This window comes from Triturus cristatus, chromosome 4_1 (genome assembly GCF_964204655.1).
Source record: "Triturus cristatus chromosome 4_1, aTriCri1.1, whole genome shotgun sequence".
NCBI classification, from domain to species: domain Eukaryota; kingdom Metazoa; phylum Chordata; class Amphibia; order Caudata; family Salamandridae; genus Triturus; species Triturus cristatus.
Genome location: NC_140585.1, coordinates 890,133,620 through 890,150,704, shown reverse-complemented (window position 1 = coordinate 890,150,704; position 17,085 = coordinate 890,133,620). Strand labels below are relative to the sequence as shown.

Below are 17,085 nucleotides of genomic sequence, written 5' to 3'. Positions count from 1 at the left end.
GGGGCTTTCGCACACGCCCGCAGGCTATCGGGAGCCTCTACATAGAGGCAGATTTACTGCAGGCACACGAGGTGTGGGGTGGGCTCCCGGTCACCTCGCCTTCACCCTGGGACTTTGCACACGCCCCGCAGGCTTTCGGGCACGTTCCGCGTTGGCTTCTGGGGGTGCCCTCGACACGGGCAGCTCTCTCCCCCTTTTCCACAGCTGCTGGGCTGCTGCAGGCACGGGCACAGCCCCCTCGTCGCCAATGTAGAGTTGGCGGGCACTAGGCCCACATACTCGTAGAATGATGACACACAGACACAGATAGTATGGGTGCATAACTGGCCCAGAGCCCGTGCGCTTGGTCCCTTTTATTATCAGGGTCACCTGACTGGTGACGCCTGTGTTGGGTGGGTGTGAAGTGTGTCTACATCATCGGTGGAACACTAGAATGTATCCAGCCGGATACTACAGGCGCCTTCCTGGTGCGAGTTTTGCTGTGATGAGAGCACCCCTTCTGCTTCGGGGCACTTACCGGCGGTTAGAACCGGATCCTTCCGGGGCACTGGCTTCCGTTATGGCGCCGGCCCTCTAGGCTCCCTTCGGGGGCCGGCCTCTGCAAAAATCGCTGTGGAAATAGGCCACATTGCAGCCTGGATTAGTTTCCCGGCCCCAGTCTGACCCTCAGCCAAGGCCAGACAGGAAGATGTAATAAATAACCCGTTTCATTGGGCTCAGTGAAAGCAGTTACTCCTTCTTCCCTCAGTATATTTCTCCATGTTAGTGACAAGAGTAAGACCTCCCAAATTAAATGAGTAGTATACCTTTTCTGCAACTGTTACTACCCTCTGAAGCTATTTCTTACAGCTGAAGATGTATGTCACCTAGAGAAAATTTAGTGTTATGAAACAACTGGGCCCACTTACATTTTCTCCACTTTTGTCCGATTCAGAAAAGCTTCCCTTGAACTCGGGATAAAGATTTTGGAGCTCATTCTGAGTGGTCTGATGTGGTTATTTCTGCTTTAATTTGGGTTAATTACTGCTGCACAATTACCATCTTTACTGATTGTGGAGTTAAAAACAGTCAAAGTGTGTTTCTGCTCACATTTTTACTGGCTGAAAGCAAGTAGGAAATATAAACAGAGAAGTACCTGGAATTCAAGGATTGCATGCTATTAAATCACCCCAGACTGCGCCACCTATGTTTTATATCTGGGAAGAGGAGTGCAGCAAAGGGATGAGAGAAATACAGAAAACTAAAAGTGACACCAAGACTTTCAGTCTGATAAAACAAGGGCAAGCAGCAGGTGGAAGAAGGAATACATGGGGGTATAACAATGCGTGAAAGAATCAAAGGGGAAGAGAAGGAAAGCAGCACTTAAAGGCAGAGAGAGGGGAGAAATAGAATGTATGAAAAGGAAAGGCAGCAACAAGAGGTGGAGAAACGAAAAGGATGAGGGAATAGAAGACGCTTTAGCTTTTTCATAATTGAAAGTTTCACAAAGCGTCAATAACTGACCATAAACAGATACAGCATGGGCTGCAACAATGCAAGCTTCCTTTAATGCAAAGAACAGGCACGTCTATAGCTGCTTTTTGGCTCTCTTAGTGTTTAGTAGTGCATTCTAGGGCTTGTAGTTTGTCTTTTTTACAATATGAGTATTATCTCACAACTCATGGCAAGCGATACTTAATAGGTGACTCTGAGTATGAGAGGATTAGGGCAGGCAGCGGGCCGTGCCTGTGCAGGGAGGCCAGAGAGTGCCAAAAAGCCAAGTGTTGCAGTCCGCATTTTAAATCATGTGCCATTATAGAGGAAGAGGCAGTGATTATTAGGCGGCTGCTTGTCTCTGACAGCTCTGAGTTTCAGAGTTTTAAAATTGGGCTGCAAAACTTGGCATTGGCAATTGCTGGCCTCGCTGCACATGCCCAGGGTTTGCTTCTTCACTGGCAGCAGCACTTTCAATCAGTGCTTACTTCAATTATTACTGAGGTGGCATGGTGGTCAAAAAAACGACGGATTGGGATGCGCCCTGAGTGATTGCCAGTGGTTGAGATTAATTCAAGCATTCCAACCATCATCTTGTTCTTTGTACTTCACTTATTAGGAATACTCATCACCTTCATCCCAATTAATTTCAGGGAGAAAACTGGAAGTACTTCCGAGGTCGGGCTTACATCCCCCACCGGTATTGTGGAGGTCCATGAGCTTTAATCCCTGCAGCCCTGGCCTACCCTTATCTGGGGCCTTTGGTTTCCACTCTTCAATGATGCCAGTGGTGTCAATTTTTGCTAAAGCCACGGACGGCATGAGCATCAGCTCGGGGCAGGCTGCATAACAGTTATTAATGGCTCCCTAGCCCACCCTTACCCAAGGCGTCCTAGAGTGGGGTCAGTAAGCATCACAGACCCCATCCTACTCCATGACGAGTTGGAAAAGGTTGGGGTTACCTTACTCTCCTAGACTCCAAAAGCCCTCCTCCCAGTCATCGTCACCCACTATTACTGATGAATTTGTTTCCTACATGCTGTATAGAAAGACAAAGTTGAAACATAGTTTTTGTCCATCATGCATCTCCTCTTGTAGTACGTGTAAGAGTTTAAAAAAATGTGTCAGCTCAGGGGGAGATCAGATTGCAAAAGTAAATATTAACTTGTGATAACATTTCTTTCCACAAAGTTCCACTCTGTCAGCGTGTATGAAGCCTACAAATTTGTCTCAGAGCAGATATAAGGCTGGTACAGTTATATTCATTCATGGTCTCTGTGTGTTTTTATATGTTTTGTCGCAAAAAGGGGGAACCAGGAGCTATATTTAGGCAGGTCCTGCAAATAAGCTCCAGAGCGTAATGAGTTGCAAAGGGGTGTGCGGTTCTTAGGGAAAGGAGGAAGGGAAGGGAAGGGAAAGGAAAGTCTTTCTTCGTGATGCCCTCACACACCCCGGAGTATGTCATGCTTCATCAATGAGCCTTGCTCCTCATCGGGCCGGCGCTGCAATGCCCGACGGGCACCCGTAAACGGGGCTCTTTGGCGGAGATCTTTTGAAGAAGCCGTTAGGTGTGTGCGGGTGTGAGGGCTGTGTAGTGCACTGAGCTAGTGAGATAAAATAAGTCTAGAGCGGTCCTACTATAATGTGTTTTATTCCTGTGGTAACTCTAGCCTAATTAAAATATGGGTAAGCCCCTGCTAGGGTGTAATGTTCCTAAAGGGCTAAAGTGGTGTGATCGGTTGACATGTTTCGTGCCTGTTGAGCCCCCGCATCTACGGACATTGATCCCCTGAGACATCACGCCGTAACCTACGGCTAAAGGCCATCGCGCCCACAGAGCACACTCCCGTGGTTCTTTTTCTGATTCAACAATTGATGCATTACGCTAAATTCCTAACTTTACATCGCGACCTCTACCTCCGCCACTCCCATTGAGGACATTCCCGCTACCCTTACTCACCGACGTATAAATCCACGTAATTTAAGGCACCTATAATTCAGGCATGCTTATTTAATGTCCTGAAGATGATCCACACATTTGTCTCCTGGATCGAAACGCTGTCGACACCCTAAAACACCTCAAACATACACTATGATGTTACTATTTGTCATGTAGAGGTGTTCCTTGCGATTTGTTTACCTATAACTGTGAATTTTTCTCCTGAGAACAAACCGTGAGCGTTGCCTAAGCCTTGCTTAAATGTTTCTATATGTTTTGTATGTTTCTACGTTTCTGTAGTGGAATGCAGGCTTGTGTCCCACTCTCAGTATATTGTCTTGAACATATCTCCAAGAATTGCAGAAAAATTAAACATTGAACCTCTGTCCGGCTGGACACGTTTAACTAATACAGCACTGACTGGGTCTGTATTCATCAGTTTTGTTCACCCTTTCCTAGGGACCATTGTTGCTTAGAATAATTTACCCAACTTCTAGGCACTTTCATTTGTTATATTCAAGAAACTAGAACATGGCGTGGTCTTCCCAGGATCACACTGTTAATCAAAAGTGGGGTTTAGGGTTATAGGTGAGGTCCTCATGGCTCCACGAGCGATAGCGGGTGGTTTCTAGACATTGCCATCTCATGGCAACCAGTGCGACCACAGGGGTGCAATGATGAGAGGGACACACAAACTGTGAGCTTTGATTTTAAGAAATTGATGCCGATAAGTGGGCGAGGTTTATGTGTCTTCCAAGCTCACTGCCCCTGCGGCAGAAGCGGAGAATCACAGCTTACCTTAAACCCCAGGTTGCAGTGCCTTGTGAAGATGAGAAAACCTCCATCCTGTGCTGCAGCGCCAGTGGCATGTACGGTGGGCAAACTAAGTGGGCCCGCTCAGGCGCATGGCACACCAGATGGGCAAGTGTAGGCTGACTAGTGGACATTGTCTGAGCGGACATCTGCAAGTACTGAGGATTCACAACATTCAAACTTGTGTGCTAATGATTCTTTGATGTGTGTATGTGGCTTTTAATTGTCCTCACTTTTACATTAAAATTTCGAGGTACGCAGGCGTGCGTGTGCAGTTCAACCAGACAGAATCTAACATGTCAAAATACCAAATGCAGAATTGAGGACAGTCAGCTGCGTTGTGGAAAAGGCTCACAGAATAAGTTTTGTATGATGCTCAACAGTGTACCTCAAGAGATGCACCAAGACAGGAGCATAATGCTGTTGTGACCTCTGCCCATCAAAGACAAGCCTGAGATATCCTTCTGCAAAGTGTAAAGCTCAAGCACCTGTTTATGTCCTGGCAAATGGCTTGCAGCCTAAAATTGTGGTTTGCTCAAAGCTGGCACCGCCACCCCATTAAAATGCGGACAACAAATACGAACCATTTGGCAGTACGTAAACCCGGGAGCTGGTGATGGATGGCTAACTGCGTGTGATGGTGTTGGAAGTGGTGGTAAGCATGATATATGAGTTCAGGACCGGCTATAAACTGTAGGAAAGCACATTTTAATTTTTTTATTTTTTTCAACACAACCATAGAACGCCTACCAAAAATAGAACATTAAATACTGTAGTTGCACAGAAATGAATGGCAGTGATTGTGTCATGTGTAAATGTTACAACAACATCTAACATCCGAGTTTTGTTTTTAGAATTGAGTAGCTGAGAATCTGAGAGGCCATAACTACTGTGTTTAGTTTGAGCATAGAGAGAACTGCAAGTGGGGAATATTGATTTAGTTAAGACATGATACTCTTTTTTTCAGAAATTTTACTGAGAGCACCTCACCTCTATGACAAGTTGACATAGGACATGATGCAGTAATGCAGTAACATATGGGGAAGGTGTTAATGTGTTTACATATTTCAAGGATACGTACTTATAATTGCTTAATAAACTTTCATGCCTTTTCAAATTTGCTTTCAAATGCACCATTTGCCTTCTCTTTTTTTCAAAATGTTCTGGGGAGTCCTCCCTCCCCACGAACCTCCCCTTATGACATCAGGCTTACTTGCTTTGCTAGCAACATAGCACTCATTTCCAAGTTTTACTCCTCACTACTCTGAAATGTCTCCAGCTGCCACTGACCACTCACCTCCGGAAGAGACTGCAAACCATACGCAATTCTGCCAGACTCATCCTGGACTTCCCCAAACGGACCCACATCAAACCTCACCTCAAGAAACTCCACAGGTTCCCCATACAGAAGAGATGCCAATTCAAGATGCTGATCCACACCTACAAAGCCCTACACAACCAAGGACCAATATACATCAACTACTGCCTGAACTTCCACCAGCCCTCCAGACACCTGCATTATGGCTCCCTCTCCCTCGCACACACCCCAAGCAACAGTGGAGGACGCTCCTTCTCCTAACTCACTGCAGAATCCTGGAATGACCTCCCCCTTAACCTCCAGACCTCCACCTCTTTCCTAGAATTCTAGAAAAGACTCAAGACCTGGCTGTTCAACTGAACCCAACCAAAGCAGCAAATCCCTCAGCGCCTGGATATCCTTATGGGTGACTAGCCACGCTTTATAAATACGATTGACTGATTGATTTAACCTATTCTGTATCGCAGTCAGCCGGAACATTTTGATTCTGACCTGGTCCACGTGATCAGTTAACCATGATTGGCGCTTTCTGCTTCTTGGTGCTATTTTGGTGTCATTTTGTTTATTAAAATGTATTATGTTTTTCCAAATTGGTTTGGGATTTTTCTTCCATTGTGTTTTCAGTTATTACTGTTTGAGTACTGCCTAAATACTTTACACATGCCTCTAAGTTTAGCATGACTGCTTTTGTGTCAAGCTACCAGAGGACTTAGCACAGGTTTACTTAGTGACTTTTGTGATTCACCATTACAAGGACTGTGTTTATTATTTTAGTGGAGCTCTCACTACTCTCAATTAATAACCCAGTTTTCACACCCATATTGTCTGTTTGGAAGAACTTCCGCAAACCCACTGAAGAGGGTCAAGAGCCTTTGCTTGCTTAACTTGCAAGATGGAATATGGAGCTTGTTTGAACATGTTTGGCAGACTTGGCTTTGGCTCCTACTCGCGTTGTGATGAAAAAGGGCCAGCCAATCACAAATCAGGTTTTCCGGATCAAAATGTTTAGAACGCAAAAGCACTCTTTGTTCTATATATTATGTAAAGAAGACGAAAGCTTAGCCTCTTAGAAATCAATGGATCTTAGGAAAGCGTTGTAAATTGTCATTGGAAGCATATTTGACCGGAATCTGAAAAAATGTATTTGCTCTCTTCCAGATAAGGCACCTGACCAGGCCCTGAAATTGATAATATTTGGTGTGTCTGGAGCTGTTCTTGTTTGTTCTGTGATTCTCATTTTATTCATCTTCAGAAGTAAGTACTAACACAACTATGTTGCTATAGATTTGTAACTAAACCACCATGAACATTAAGGGCTGTCCAGGTGTAAAACCACAAGGAAGGTGGGTTGTTGTGTGCTGCAACTTGCAAAGATCACATTTTGGCCTTTTATACATGAGGGGACGGGGTGAACAGGAAGATGATTCCAGGGTGTCAAATCTTGAGGATTTGTGTTGAGAAGGTCTAACCTCCTCAACCCATGTATTCGGATTTGGAGGACAAAGTGGCAGCTGGGGGTAGAACTTGCTTTCTGCTCAATGAGCTCGTTTTTACATAGATATATGGGTGAGCAGTCTATATATCGACTTTTTAATATCTAGGGACAGAAATATCGAGTCAAAAATATAGAATGTACAAAATATCGTAATAGATAATATCGATGTGAAAAATATCGTTTTTTTTTTTTACTTATATGTCGATGTAAGTAATATCGTTAGTAATAATATCGACATGTGAAAATATCGTCATTGTATGTTTAGTAAATATTTTGAAGTTTGTATAAATAGTTAAAATGTATATAATATGAGAAATATTTATATTGTTTTAGGGGCGGGATGTTGGGTTATAGGGGATGAGGGTGGGGAGTGTTTTAAAAAAGTTAATTAATTTTTTTAAAATATTGTAAAATTTAATTCGAAAATTTTATTTAAAATGTGAAATGTATATTTAATTTTAGGAGCGGGATGTTGGTTTATAGGGGATAAGGGTGGGAAGTGTTTTAAAAATGTTTATATATTGTTTAATTTAAAATAAAAATAATTTAGAAATTGTAAATTAAATTTAGAATTTTAAAAATAATTTTAGGAGTGGGATGTTGGTTTATAGGGGATAAGGGTGGGAAGTGTTTTAATTTTTTTTATATATTTGTTAATTTAAAAAAATATATATTTAGAAATTGTAAATTAAATTTAGAATTGTAAACAAAAAAATTAGGAGCGGGATGTTGGTTCATAGGGAATAAGGGTGGGAAGTGTTTTAAAAATGTTTATATATTTTTAAAAATGTTAACAAAAATTTTAGAAATTTTTTAGAAATTGGAAATTAAATTTAGAATTTTAGAAATAATTTTAGGAGCGGGATGTTGGTTTATAGGGGATAAGGGTGGGAAGTGTTTTAAAAATGTTTATATATTGTTTAATTATTTAATAAATTTATTTATAAATTGTAAATTATATTTCGAATTTTACAAATATTATTAGGAGCGGGATGTTGGTTTATAGGGGATAAGGGTGGGAAGTGTTTTAAAAATGTTTATATAATGTTTAATTTTTAAAAAAAAATATTTAGAAATTGTAAATTAAATTTCTAAAATTACAAATAATTTTAGGAGCTGGATGTTGGTTGATAGGGGATAACGGTGGGAAGTGTTTAATTTTTTTTATATATTTGTTAATTTTTAATAAAAATTATTTTGAAATTGTAAATTACATTTAGAATTTTACAAATTATTTTAGGAGAGGAATGTTGGGTTATAGGGGATAAGGTTGGGAAGTTAATTTAAAATGTTTATATATTTTTAAATTTAAAAAAAAACATTATTTAGAAAATTTAAATATAATTTAGAATTTTACTAATCCCATAATTAAATATAGATTTCAGTCAGAATAGTAAATTAATTAAGTTCAGTGTCCAGCACTTATCTTAATTAAATATAGAGTGGAGTGGGAATAGTAAATTCATTAAGTTCAGTGTCCAGCACCTACTCTAATTTAATATAGGTTGGAGTGAGAATAGTAAATTAACTTCAGTGTCCAGCATCTACCCTAATTAAATATAGATTGGAGTGAGAATAGTAAATTAATTAAGTTCAGTGTTCAGCACTTATCTTAATTAAATATAGATTGGAGTGGGAATAGTAAATTAATTAAGTTCTGTGTCCAGCACATACTCTAATAAAATATAGGTTGCAGTGAGAATAGTAAATTAATTAAGTTCAGTGTCCAGCACTTATCTTAATTAAATATAGACTGGAGTGGGAATAGTTAATTAATTAAGTTCAGTGTCCAGCACCTACTCTAATGTAATATAGGTTGGAGTGAGAATAGTAAATTAATTAAGTTGAGTGTCCAGCACTTATCTTAATTAAATATAGACTGGAGTGGGAATAGTAAATTAATTCAGTTCAGTGTCCAGCACATACTCTAATTAAATATAGGTTGGAGTGAGAATAGTAAATTTATTAAGTTCAGTGTCCAGCACTTATCTTCATTTAATATAGATTGGAGTGGGAATAGTAAATAAATTAAGTTCTGTGTACAGCATTTATCTTAATTAAATATAGATTGGAGTGGGAATAGTAAATTAATTCAGTTCAGTGTCCAGCACATACTGTAATTAAATATAGGTTGGAGTGAGAATAGTAAATTTATTAAGTTCAGTGTCCAGCACTTATCTTCATTTAATATAGACTGGAGTGGGAATAGTAAATTAATTAAGTTCAGTGTCCAGCACCTACTCTAATTTAATATAGGTTGGAGTGAGAATAGTAAATTAATTATGTTCAGTGTCCAGCACTTATCTTAATTAAATATAGACTAGAGTGGGAATAGTAAATTAATTAAGTTCAGTGTCCAGCATCTACCCTAATTAAATATAGATTGGAGTGAGAATAGTAAATTAATTAAGTTCAGTGTCCAGCACTTATCTTAATTAAATATAGATTGGAGTGGGAATAGTAAATTAATTAAGTTCAGTGTCCAGCACCTACTCTAATTTAATATAGGTTGGAGTGAGAATAGTAAATTAATGAAGTTCAGTGTCCAGCACTTATCTTAATTAAATATAGACTGGAGTGTGAATAGTTAATTAATTAAGTTCAGTGTCCAGCACCTACTCTAATGTAATATAGACTGGAGTGGGAATTGTTAATTAATTACGTTCAGTGTCCAGCACCTACTCTAATGTAATATAGGTTGGAGTGAGAATAGTAAATTAATTAAGTTGAGTGTCCAGCACTTATCTTAATTAAATATAGACTGGAGTGGGAATAGTAAATTAATTCAGTTCAGTGTCCAGCACATACTCTAATTAAATATAGGTTGGAGTGAGAATAGTAAATTTATTAAGTTCAGTGTCCAGCACTTATCTTCATTTAATATAGATTGGAGTGGGAATAGTAAATAAATTAAGTTCTGTGTACAGCATTTATCTTAATTAAATATAGATTGGAGTGGGAATAGTAAATTAATTCAGTTCAGTGTCCAGCACATACTGTAATTAAATATAGGTTGGAGTGAGAATAGTAAATTTATTAAGTTCAGTGTCCAGCACTTATCTTCATTTAATATAGACTGGAGTGGGAATAGTAAATTAATTAAGTTCAGTGTCCAGCACCTACTCTAATTTAATATAGGTTGGAGTGAGAATAGTAAATTAATTATGTTCAGTGTCCAGCACTTATCTTAATTAAATATAGACTAGAGTGGGAATAGTAAATTAATTAAGTTCAGTGTCCAGCATCTACCCTAATTAAATATAGATTGGAGTGAGAATAGTAAATTAATTAAGTTCAGTGTCCAGCACTTATCTTAATTAAATATAGATTGGAGTGGGAATAGTAAATTAATTAAGTTCTGTGTCCAGCACATACTCTAAGAAAATATAGGTTGGAGTGAGAATAGTAAATTAATTAAGTTTAGTGTCCAGCATTTATCTTAATTAAATATAGATTGGAGTGGGAATAGTAAATTAATTAAGTTCTGTGTCCAGCACATACTGCCAACTCAGTGAATTGTGGTGTACCAGAAACTCAGCTCAGAACCCAGAACCCAGTATCCGGCTAGTATTAGTGTCCCATTCGTTATCCGAGATTAGGCTCAGAGATCCCAATGAAAAGACAACCCAGAACAAGCGACTCAGTATACTCTCAGGAATGGTGGGAATCGGAAATACCTGTTCGTATATTATTCTCACATCAGTCCACAACAAGAATCAACAGACACGGTGAAAATAAAAATAGTTTATTTTTCTAGACCACGTGTCCTAAGATGCAGTACTTTGGCTAATACAAGCAGACAAATGATTAAAATCAAAACCATCAGCATCGTTACAATACCATAGAATATAAAAGGGGTGATCATATTATAATGACAGTGGATAATACCACCTTACCTTTACTAAGAAGCTAATATTATTATTATGCTAATAGAAGGTCTCTTAGGCTTGAATAGGGGACCCCATACCTCAAAGATCAGCTTAGTGAAATCACATCACAGGAGCATCAGGAGTCTTCTCGCAGGAAGGCTCGTCTTCGGTCTGAATAATAAACATGATGTCTGTGTTATTAAAAGCACCAACTTTCAGGTATTTACAGCTGCCTGTGTGTTATGTCTAAATAGTGGGTCGATCAACCTAGAGTAGAAAACATGCATTGTCTAACAAACCAGACTGTTTTGTCACACCATGTACAGACCAAGGTCGCTGCGCAGAGCTCGGGATGGTAACAACAGATTGCTTCCGTGTGAGGCAAAGCTCGAGTCAGCTGTTTGTTTAAGCAATAACATGGAAACGCAGTGTCGTGCGCAAAAGCGGCAAGATGGCTTTCTAACATCTAACGCGGTTATGCTAACTTAACAATGTATGTACGTATTAAGGGAGTCCTCACTACATGCCCCCTTGATCGAAGCACTATACAGTAGGCAAGAAAAAAGAGAATGCAAAGTTCAGTTTCGACACAGCAGAACAAGGCGTATTCAATTAATAAACAATATATAGTTCAGGCAAAAGCCGAAAACATGAAAACCGAAAAGGGGAGAAAAAACAAAAAAACCACAAACGTGTGATGGGAAAAATTAAAAAATGTTGCTGTGGACAGCAGTCCAAAGGCACGGGAGAAAAAACCTAGAGGACCACAGTTCACTCAATCCATGAACGTATATGCAGCATACGTGGCCACTGCTTCCAACAAGAAATCGTTTGCAGAGTCACTAAAAGTTTCAGCCATCCAATTAATCAAAGAAAAGGAACATACATGTTCTTCAATGAGCGGAGCCTCTAGCACAATCAGAGGGCAACCGAATTGTTCCTCCAGATAGCTCATATTCAAGAAATCATAGGCTGCTCCTGCGATGTCCCAATTACCCAGGATACCATGCGCCGCACCACAGGCCATAATCCGAACACCAGAACAGGCAAACTCGTGAGACACTAAGGGCCTCATCAGTCGATCATAATCCGGCACCGGAGACACCGTGTTGGTTAAGCAGAAATCCAAAGGCCATTCAAAGGGACAATCTAGGCAGTGAAAGACTGGCTGTACGCAGGTGAAGTAGGAATACCGGAAGGATAATCCATACGCCAGGCTCAAAGTCACCAATGGCAGCGTACCATAATATTCAAGCATCCTGTCACGGAGAAGATGCAGACGGGACAGGTTGTCGTGTGGCACAGAAAGAGCAGCCATTTCGCAGTATGAAAAGTAAAAGCAGCACTCCTGCCACAAGCGCCAGAATCAGCGGGACACCTCCAAAGATGCTCGAGAAAATAGAATGGAAAAATGCCGGAATCACACCAAAAATAGTTTGGAAAGAGGTCACGAGGCCCGAGCCCACAAGCTTAAAAAAATTAGCCGGGCTGGTCGTGGACGAGGCATTGAAAATTGTTTGGATCAAAGCACCGAAATGTAGGGGGAGGTCAGTATTCTAAAGTGTCTGTACCTCAGTACGCGTATTTGCAACGTGAAGGACAAATGTTTCACGGGAGGAAGTCAATGGCACCTCCTTTTGGGACAATAGCGCCCTTATTCTGCTCATCTTGTTGAACTCTGCCTTCAAGGTCGGAATCGAAGGCCAGATGGAAACATCCAGCCGTCCATGCGGGGGTGGAAATAGAACATTATTGCAGCAGACAACTCTCTGCGATACAGTCACTATGTAAGGGATTCCCACTAACATCCCGCAGCAAGCTTCATTGTTCAAAATTAAATAACTACCGTTTGCAAGCAGCGTGAAAGATGGCGTAATCACTGGCACTGGGATATCTTTCAGGACGCAGGCCAAATTTGGAGATTGTACATTGCATGCACCGTGTAACTGAATGTGCCTACATACTACAGAGTGATCAGGTGTCGTTGTACATTCCTCACCCGTCAGATAAACCTCAGTACCGTCCCTTGTACATCTATACATAAAAGGGAGGGACCAAACCTCATGTATGAAAGCGGTGCCCAGCTGTTCATATCTACCCAGAGCATAGTGTTTCATACAGGACGTAAACTTGAAAAGCGCGAACGGGAGAGTGATTAACCCATGTAATAACCACACGCCTGTATCCAATTCCGCTACAGAGAAAGGTAAAGGTTCTAATTTTTCAATATGTAACAATGAATATGTAGCATCTTTCATGGACATGAACTGCTGTTTTTCAGTAAGGTTAAAGGGAAGAAATAAAGATGTTGTATTCAAATAGTCCCAGGGGACCTTCCCTGCCTTTAACGTTTGTAATGTCCATGCAAACTGCATAACAGAACGCAACTGGTTTTGACCATGATACAATACAGACACATCATCATGCACAATATCAACAATTGAAGAAACAATATTGTCCAATGTATAAATACGGGAAGAAAGAGTACTAATGCTGTTATCAATAACTGCTAATACCTTTTCCATATTAGCCTGATCAATAGCTCTCAATCGTGACGCTGCCTCTATTTGTGACAGTTTCCATACTTCGTTGTAAATAGCATATGCCCACCTTTTGGATCTGCCACCCACAGGACCTTTAACAAAATCATTCAAATCTATTTTGTTATGTAATCTTGATAAATGAACTTTGACAGATGCCAAGGTGGAATGTCGCAGCCAGGATTCACATAACTTTCCTACAGAGTATGTAGTTACGGTATGTAACGACTCAAACCGAGGGTCCACTCGTTGCTGAGTATACCCCGGTTTCAGACCTAGAAAACGACGTTGACATGTATCTGAACTGCTTTGCCAAACTAACCATCCATCACTACTAAATTTCGAAATATTGAAAGATGTATTAGAAATCAATGACTGCAAAGCAGGAAGGGACAGATCTGTGTGGTTATCCCAATTGGGGTAAGCACCCAGATCCGGCACAGAAGGTGACTTTAGTTGTTTAGAAGTGTCCAATCCGAAACAGGTGGTTCGGAATATGGTTGAATTTAAAAACCACATATGATTTGGTACAAGATAGGCACGATGCAAAGCTTCAGTTCCCTGAACCTGCCATGGTTTGGAACCCCAAACCGATTTAAGATCAATAGTAGCCTTCCATAGATCATGACCTTTGATTGACAACTCGTCCATAAAGGACTTAGAATAAAGTAACTTGGTGTGTGTGAGTCTAACCTTTGTGGCAGACTCAAGCATAACCTTAAAATAAAAGGAAGCCGGGTTGGAAACAATGAAATCAGTAAAATAAGTATGCTTATCAACTAATGTAGGTGAACTGCCGAAAGAGGGAGTGGGACAGTGTTCCCATTGGGTAAAATTTACAAAATTACGAAAAGTGTTTGCTTTATGCAGAAAGTGATTGCCATAATGTTGAAAACAATATTGTTCCGCATAATTAGCCGCATTTTCATATAAATCTTCAGCATCAAAAGCGGCATAATATTTCAAATCTGAAAATAGTGCTTCAATGGCGTGAACATCCCAATCATTAGAACGTATGTTTTGCTTAACCACATCACCCATAGAAACACGAAATACATTAGGTACAATATTTTCTTTCGGTGTTTGGAGTAAAATCTGTAGTGGAAACATAAAGAGATGGAATATATACGTTAGTTATTTATTTGAGTAAAGATAAATTAGTGTTTTAGTTTAATTGGCAGTTTAGTTAGAAAATAATATTTACTTACGTTTTTAGAATAGTAGTAGGATGTAGGTTTCTTCTGTTTAGCAGAGTTTCTTCTTCGTTCAATGCTTTGGTTTAAGGCACAGTAGAAGACTTGTTTTAATTGGTTTATATAGTGGTTTTAAATTGTTTCTTGAATGTTATTGGTTGTTTTCTGTTTGTGGCCTTTCTATTGGATGGTTTGAATTTTTTTTTGTTAATTGGTTTTCTTTTATGGAAAATGCTAAGTAAGAGTATATTTAGTTTTAAAGGAGGAGAGTTTTAAATCATTAAATATAAAAAGATTGTTTATAATGTGTAGTGAATGTTTTTTAAATGTGTTCGAAATGCCAATGTGATTATTATTTCAGTGTTTTTTTATTATGTTGTTAAATATTGAGATCGCTATAAATGTTATGTTTATGTTTAAGTAGAATCTCATTTGAAAAAAGTATGTTTTGGGAAAATATTGTCTTTATGTTTAAAATATTGGTTTTATTAGTGTTATATATTTAAAAAAACGATATTATTGATGTCTATATTTTGGTTATCGATATTTGTGACATGTGTCATATTTATTTACTCATGTCTATATTTAGTATTGCGATATTTATGTGTGCGATTTTTGTGTGATCGATATAATTGTATTTCGATATTGTAGTGTCGATATTAGTGTCGTTTTTTAAATAAGTATACAATGTCGATATTTTTGATGTCGATATATTTGATGCGATATTTGTGTAGTTCGATAATGTGTCTGTCGATAATATGTCAGAGATCCAGATATATGGAGTGGCCCACCCATTCCAACATGGAAAGTCCCTATGCAGGGCGTTTAAGTGTTATGCTAGCAAAGATCGGAAGCTTCTTACGAAGCACTAAGAAATTGATATTTATTGAGGATCTTCTGAAGCCGTTTTAGTAGCAATAAGGCAGTCATAGATGGAGTTTATTATTCAGCCATCATTGGCCAGATAAAGGTAAGATGGTTGTAGAAGATTCTGCACAGGGGTATTAGTTGAAGATATGTATCGCCTTCATCTGTGGGTCATGCTTTGGTTGCTGTTAAGGTAATAAACAATGTTTATAGAAAATTTTGAATAAGTAACTGGCTGGTTGTACTGCTTAATTTGTGCCAGTGGTTTTGGGTGGTGTGCACCAGCTCCCACTTTTGGCGACCAGGACTTACATTTCCTCGTTAGACTTTGGCGTGGAGAAAGAGAAAGGGAAAAAGTAGGAACACAATAAAGATAAGAAAACAGTCACAAAGAGAGAGCCACAGAGATGACAAAAGAGCCAGTAAAAGTGGGATAAGGTGGTAAGAATTGTAGGATGGTGGTAGAAAGAAGCATCAAGTGGCATCAAGAGTAAAACGTACTGTCTGGCGTTTGGCAGCAGCACAAATGAACTAATAGATAATATCTGGGTTTCAGCACTTATTTCTTAGCACATTAAACTCTGGATGTCAGCCAAAAGTGGAAGCAAGCTGGGCGGGATGTGAGAAGGAGTCTTAAAGAGTTGGCTGGTATGGAAAGAAAGACGTCTTCAGGCAAGGAAGTACATGTCCTACTTAGTATTTATCTGTTGTTTCTATGTATCACTCTGAATATTTGTGGGACTATCTTTACTGATACACTACAGATGAACATTACCCTACACCCTGTACATATATTTGTGTAGCTGTACAGTATGGTAAACAGCAGAATGGTCTTGGTGGTGGTAAAGCGAGCCAGGCAGTGTACATATATGCTGGAAATAATTCTCCTTCACTTGTCTTTCAGGTAAATTGCAATGTTGCCTTTCAGAAAATAAGAGGTAGGTGGATTCAGGCTCATTCAAAAGTTGCAACTTCTAAATTCTTCCAGGAGTGGAGGGGAAGCAATAAGACATAATCGTTGACCAAAGTAATGTCGCAGAAAGTGGCATCAGAGGAAGTCACATCACAGTATGCGTCATCGCATTATATGTGGCTGTGAGAGAAAGTAACTTAATATATGGGAGTGGGAATGTACACCCGCCTCCCTCCCAGTCCCAAAAGGCCACGGAACCACCTGTTCAGAGGCCGAGAAGGATCAGGAAAACCTGAGAAAGTGGAGAAAGAGCAGAGGGGAAACTAAACATTTGACCAGGATGGTCCACAGTCACCAAGTCCTAAAGTTAGATGAAGCTTGGAAGTTTGGTGACTGTTGGTCAGATAATGATTTTAAAAAAGTGTTTTGGATTTTACTCAATCCTTGCAGTTTCATCGTGTTTTTGAATTAAGGGTTAATCTTTGCCAATGGTTAACACTTTCCATGGAAGTTCCTTATAGAAGAGGGCAGGACCTCAGATTCATAAACTGAAGAAATACTGCATGCTGTTACAGTTTAGCCTCTCTTCGATCCCCAGTTTTAACAACAATTTCTTTTTTTAAATGGTAATCATGTTTTATAGCATTTCATGCCACTCTCTTGTT

The 17,085-nt window shown here is 39.5% G+C and overlaps 1 protein-coding gene across 1 annotated transcript in view; it reads left to right on the top strand.

Moving 5' to 3' along the window:
* LOC146855735 (uncharacterized) overlaps positions 1 to 17,085 on the top strand; it is a 276,683-nt gene that overhangs the window by 220,194 nt on the left and 39,404 nt on the right. The window contains exons 4-5 of the mRNA XM_085653647.1: positions 6,702 to 6,797; positions 16,412 to 16,445. Of these exons, the coding sequence (XP_085509773.1) occupies positions 6,702 to 6,797; positions 16,412 to 16,445 (130 nt within the window). The remainder of the gene's footprint in view (positions 1 to 6,701; positions 6,798 to 16,411; positions 16,446 to 17,085) is intronic.